The sequence below is a fragment of the Carassius carassius genome, chromosome 29 (assembly GCF_963082965.1).
Source record: "Carassius carassius chromosome 29, fCarCar2.1, whole genome shotgun sequence".
Taxonomy (NCBI): domain Eukaryota; kingdom Metazoa; phylum Chordata; class Actinopteri; order Cypriniformes; family Cyprinidae; genus Carassius; species Carassius carassius.
In genome coordinates this window covers 5353718-5360258 of record NC_081783.1, presented here as the reverse complement: position 1 = coordinate 5360258, position 6541 = coordinate 5353718, and the positions used below count along the sequence as shown (strand labels likewise).

The window sequence follows — 6541 nt, the reverse complement described above, 5'->3', positions numbered from 1 at the left end:
GCCTTTAAAAAATAAAAACTATACAAGGTAAAATAGTATTCATTTAGCTTTGTTTTTGGAAGTGTTTGCACCATTCCTATTGCTGTACTATTGGAAAAGGCAAAAATGACCCAAAAATGCAATTAATGAAATTTGTTATTTTAATTTAAAATGTATTAAATGTTAATAAAAGAAAATCATTTAAGTGCTTTTGTCATTCCTATCACTATCATATCAATAAATGTAAAAGAGCCAAAAAATAATAATAATAATAATTAAATAATTGCATTAAATATATTTAAATAAATGTAATTGTTAATTAATAACTATTCTATTAATAAAAAACAAATTTATAAATTGTAATAATGCAATTAAAGAAAATTAATAAATTAATAAAAAACAAAAGTCCAAAATAGATATTAAATAATAATAATAATAATAATAATAATAGTTTTTAAGTGCTTCCAGAATTCATATCACTTTCCTGTCAATAAAGGCAGACTTGTCAAATTAATAATAAAAAAATAAATAAAGCCTTCAAGTGTTTCTGGCCTCTTATCACCCAATCAATAAATGCAAAGTACCAAAAAAACTAACAAAAAAACCATTTGACATTATTATCAAATAAAGACAAAAATGGCAAATAAATAAATCGTTTTTAAATGCTTCCAGCATTCCAGTCACTATCCTACCGACAAATGAATAAATTAATCAAAATAATTATAATTATATATATCACTCATTTTTCTATATTGAACAATTTTGTAACTCTGTGTGGGTTACCCAGAATTGAGTTATCTAAAGAAAAGACATCCTGACTTTGATCGTCCTCTCAGGTCATGATAAATAGTCCTCCTTAATGAGTAAAACAGTTTTTTGATGTTATATATATGATTAACCCCAGGGGCTCGATTTGGCAAGGTGTCACAGTTTGCCATGGACTAGTAATGTCTTTGAGGCATGTGGTCACTGCTGATGAGAGGGAGACAGATTAAGCCTGTTAAAATAATTGACATAAAAAAGCAGATGACATTAAAAGCAAAAGACATCCAAGCCCTCCTTTACCCTTGACATTCCCTTACTGAGGTGCAAGATGAGTTGCAAAAGGATTTAATTTGAGAAATTACAAAACAGCAGGACTCAGGAGCCCCACAGGTAGCACAGGCTGAATCTCTCCCTTGCCAATTTAATACATAGATGGTGAACAAAGAGGGTGTGAGAAGCTTGAAGGGATAATTCTGTCTTGCACTATGCTTACAATGGGATTTGGTTCAGCGTTCTATCTGGCCTCCTGTGGAGGGGTTTCGAATGGAAGGACAACACCATGTGCCTTTGCAAAAAATCAGAATCTTATTTCACACAAGGATCGGTCCTCATCAACATATCAAAGTCTCCTCACTGCATTAACATTCGACTGAAGTAAGCTGGAGCTTCTGCTACACTACACCCACCCAAACAAATGATCACCAGCTAATGGCCCCAGCTAGACGGCACAAACACATGAAACCATGCCGAAGAGCCTCAAGCCAATAGTTCATAAAACGCTGATATAAATCTGCCAATTAGGCAGAGTTTCAGACTTTGGACAAATCCAAAGGAACGCAACCATTTCATTCTATAACACCTCAAAGAATAATATTTCCATCATGTTTTTGTCGCTGAAACTTATTTGATTGTTTATCTGCAAGTAAGCCATCCTTGTTCGTAAAGCTTGTTTGGAAACAATTGTTATATGATTATTGCCGTTTCGTTAGATGCTGAGAAATTAGATAATTCACCTTTAAGGACAATCCAATTACCTTGTTATTAAAATAAATAACCTACCGGAGCATACTCTTGACAACCTGATAACTGCATTTAATTACATTCACATATTTGTAGAATAAACACTCAAAACCTTTAAATAGAGGAAATATATTACAAACTGACTTCCAATGTGCATATTACATCCAATTTGTTTTTCTTGCTATGCAACACACAGTATCACCTTTTTAATAGAATACATCACAGTTGTGTTGACATGGGGGAAAACGACCTGACCGTATATATATAAAAAAAAAGTATGCAAGGACTTCACTTACTTTAGAGCTTCTCTGACTGATCCATACAGAACAATCTGGTGTGATGTTTTCAAGCATGTGCTGTCTTGGCTCTGTGCACCCATGTCAATACTTTCGCTGTAGCCTGTGAATGCAAAATAAGAATGGCAGGTTAGCATTATTGAGTCTCAGTTCCTACACTGGTCAGATCGATTCCTCCACATATCTATTTTAAAGACTGAGAAGTAAATCGAGCCACGGCCTCTGCCTCCTAATGAGACTGGTAACAGGTGTCAGAAGGATTCCAGAGCCTTATGTTTTATTTGTAGTGAGCACAATGGTAGGCTTCTGCTGCACACCAGACTCTATAGTAAACAGTAGGATACACCTGCAGAAACAGGGAAGGAAGGCTCTTGAGGGGATACTGAAGATTTCATCATATTTTACCAAAACCATATACAAACCATAGACTTATACCCTTGTTCTTACCCCCAAATTAATACTTCATTTAATTCTAAAACAGGATAATTTTAGTTAACTTATACTAAAACCACGAAGGAAAAAAAAAATATATATATATATAATAAAAATATTAAAAAGACAAACTTATATTTTTTCAGCTCACTGACAATGGCAAAATGTCTCATTTACTTCAACTAGACATACTAAATAAATTACAACTGAAGTAAAACTATAAAGCATATAGACATTTAAAAAGAAACAAATAAAAATAACAAAAACAAGCAACAACATTACTATAACTGAAAAAATACAAAAAAAAAAACTGAAAAAAACTTTCTAAGGTTACTTCCAAAATGAATGAATTGGAAGTAATCATTAACTACAATAACAATGTGAGCATTCATGTATATGGCCTAATGTTCAGATGATCCTTGATAATTGAAAGCATCATCATTAACTATAATAATAATAAATATATATATATATATATGTATGTATGTGTTATGTTCTTGAACAATTTATCCAATGTACACCGTTTTATTTATTTATTTATTTTATTGTTATTGTTTTGTTTGTATGTTTGTTTTGCATGTGTGTATCTTGCTGGCCTGTTTAACGGTTAATGGGCAGCTGTGAGCAGGTTCAATCTCTGAGAGCACGAGTAGCACACGACAGAGCCCCGGAGGCCGATCCACGTGTATCGATTAACCCGCGCGGTGGATTCGGAGGAGACGATTAACCTCTGCGGTCATCTTACAGTCTGCTCCACTGCACTGCCAAACGCAACACACCCCTATCTCATTCTGCTCTCCATTTGCACTGCGATAATACCAAAACCCGCTCTCTGCCCCACTCCAACAGTCTGAGCCAAGAAAATTAGCCCATCTTTCCAGCGCAGGTTGATCGATAAAGAGCGTATCTCAGCGCATCTTCATTCTGCAGAGGCCTGGCACAACTTCTCCATTCTGACCCGCACAGCACGAGCAGGGCTCATAGAGGGCCAGCGGTGAAAAGACTGCAAATAGGTTATCATGCTCAGAATAAAGCTGACTGCTGGGTGTGTTTGGCAGGGAATGCTCTTGAAAATATTCCTTAATGGCAGAAAAGATTCATAGTCGAATAGCTTGAAAGGAAGGATGTTGAAAGCAATCTCCAGGGAGAAAATATGCCCACTAACACCAGCATCGATCACATTGAAGATGACACAGCAGTAAGAAAATGAGACAAAACTCAATTCCAACAGTTCATATTCCATTTTTCTCCCTTGCAGCTGAGGACTAAAAGGGCAATTACCAAGCACTTCAGAAATGCCTCTTTCTTTACAAAGAGATAAAGAGAGACGTACCCCGGGCTTGTTGTTTTATTCTCTGGGGATTTGTCATATCTGAGACATTTAGCCATTTTCTCAGCTGTCAACTCTTGCTCTCACTCAGCTCCATCATTCTGTGGCGACATTCATCATATCCCGATATCAGCAGGACAGTGCTTTGGTGCGGACTTCAGCTTCACAGTGGATCTCTCGCCTGCTTCACCGAATTTAGTATTCCAGTGTAAATTTGCAAAAAAAAAAAAAAAAGGGCTGTGAAAGTGCAAACGCCAGTCTTGTGTGTTTTGGAGTGGGAGTGGAATGGCAGGGAGAGGGAAGGTCACGGCAGGGCTTAGTACTGAATTACAGACTGTCACTGCTTGGACAGGGAGCGCAGATGCAGGGGACAGGCTGACAGAGCCGGTGTCCAGACGAAGAACAAGCTGCAGTCAGGCCAAACGCTCTTATATAAAACACTATTGGACTTTGGCTTTCCTCCTGTCAGCGCATTAGACACGAGGCGGCTTTAAATAAATTGCTCTTGCTATAGAAACCAGATATAGTGAGCGTATTTAGACTGTTAGATCTCTAATTCATATTCACATCTGTGAGACAGGAACAGGATTAAGGGCATCATATTAGCACTTACTGTTTCTCACAATTTAACCAACAGCAAGTTTAAATGAAAAGTTCAGAACAGTTCATTAAAAAGTATAAAGTGATATATCAGCCTTTATACTGGTTATAAACAATAGCATAATGATTATGATAATAATTATTATTAGTATCACTACTGCTAAAGTACATAATATTATATTGTTATTCAAAATTATATTAATGTAACAACACTACTACTCCTTAGTACATAATATTATAATATACTATTTGTATTTTTTAAGATTATTATTAAAAATTACATTATTAGATGTTACAACAATAGTAATTTTAATAATAAAATTAATAATATAAAAAAATAATGTTTATTTTGAAGTCAGTGCTTTATTTGCAGAATATATTTTATAATATTATCCATTAAATAAAAAAATTATTAGTAGTAGTATAATTAGTATCGTATTAGTATTACTACTACTATTTAGCACATAATATAATATATCATTTATGTTATCGTTATTAAAATATACAACAATAATAATAAAAATAAAAAAATAATGTTTATTTTGAACAGTTGGTAATTTGTATTTGCAGAATATATTTTATAATATTGACCATAACAAGAATAATATATGTTATTATTATAATTAATATTATATTGGTTTGTATATTATTAATTTTTAAATTATATTAATATGATGTTAGAATATGATTTTAGAATATCATATAGGCTTTCATTTGGTGTAATACGAAATGATTCCTAGAATCTCGTTTTTCAAGGTGACCTGCCTGCTTTGTGTTAATATGGTAATTCATTAAAAGTCTGACTGAAGCTCTATTCACATCCCCCTGATAACGGCTTTATAACATACAGATGAAGGGAGGACTGAAAGAACACACTGTTTTACCTCAGGGGGTCCCATTAGACGGGTCATCCGTGTGTCCCTCAGTGTTAACACTTGAAGAAACTTAAAAGGTGAAGATGCTGATGCTCTTCAACTGCAACTTGACACATTTCCCCCAGGAGTCTGTTTTTCCAGAAGGCCTTGTGCCGCTTTAGACACCTCTGCACCCTGACTCCATAGGCCCGCTTTCATCATAAATCCTCACACATCTGAGAACTACTTCCTGCTCTCACTTGCCCACAAGGACCTGCATCCTGATGGGCTGTTTAGTTCAATAAACAATTCAGCAAGATAAAATGATAGTATACCTAACTGAAATACTCTCCTGACCTGTACATTTTAAGCTGATCGTAATAAAGCCCATTACAGTTATCTGATGTGTTCCTAATACTTCTTAGCGAGGTGACATGCACACGGAGTCATGTCATTACAGGGGAACTTTTGTTTTTCCGCTGATGCCATCAAGAGCGAGGGCTGGCAATCGGAAGCTATATAAGCAGCACGATTCATCCCAATCCTAACCACTCTTGATAGACTGTGCTCACCCAGGAAAGGTAAGTGGGAAACCAAACATATTTTGGTTGCTTTTCTAGATGATCAAGCTTTCAAAATGGTGGAAAGAACCAAATCATTAGGCGTTTTCATCAGTTAAATATGTATGAATGAAGACCACGGTTTTAAGTTTATGCATTCATTCCAGGTAGTACATGTCCACAGCTTCTGCCCAGCATGGTCCTGTTGCTCCAGGCAGCAGCAATAGTCCTGCTGCTGGCCTCCCTGCCTGGATCACTCTCTACTCCATCTCAGCATCTGTGCGGCTCCAACCTGGTGGACGCGCTTTACCTTGTGTGCGGGCCTAGAGGCTTCTTTTACTCCAGCAGAAGCAGGAGAGACCTGGAGACTTTGCTGGGTGAGGACTTCCTGTAAATGCACATGTACAGTTTTTAAATAGTGGAAGATTTCAAATGTTAAGTGTTCACTTCCTCTTCCAGCCTTGCTCTCAAATTTAGCAGATTACGAGGTAGTTGAGGCTGATCCATTAAAGCAGAAGGTGATGAAGATGAAGAGAGGGATTGTGGAACGGTGCTGTCACAGGCCCTGCACCATCTACCAGCTGGAAGACTACTGCAGCTGAACAAGCTGACATGCTTTGTAAAGGTTAAAGATTTTAATAAATGATCATTACATGCACGAAGTATTTGCTTGATTGTTTGCTTGTCATTTTGAATGGAGGCTTG

General features: G+C 36.0%; 1 protein-coding gene across 1 annotated transcript; it reads left to right on the top strand.

Annotated features, from left to right (window-relative positions):
* Positions 1-5499: 5499 nt before the first annotated feature.
* On the top strand, positions 5500-6494 carry LOC132109457 (insulin-like). Its single transcript, XM_059515535.1, has 3 exons — positions 5500-5857; positions 6004-6213; positions 6296-6494. The coding sequence occupies exons 2-3, from the start codon at positions 6033-6035 to the stop codon at positions 6436-6438; spliced, it is 324 nt and encodes a 107-aa protein (XP_059371518.1). The 5' UTR covers positions 5500-5857; positions 6004-6032; the 3' UTR covers positions 6439-6494.
* The last annotated feature ends 47 nt before the right edge of the window (positions 6495-6541 follow it).

Coding starts and splice junctions, on each gene's coding strand:
- LOC132109457 (XM_059515535.1), top strand. CDS start 6,033: ATGGTCCTGTTGCTCCAGGCAGCAGCAATAGTCCTGCTGCTGGCCTCC. Junction 6,214..6,295: donor AGACCTGGAGACTTTGCTGG/GTGAGGACTTCC, acceptor TTCCTCTTCCAG/CCTTGCTCTCAAATTTAGCA.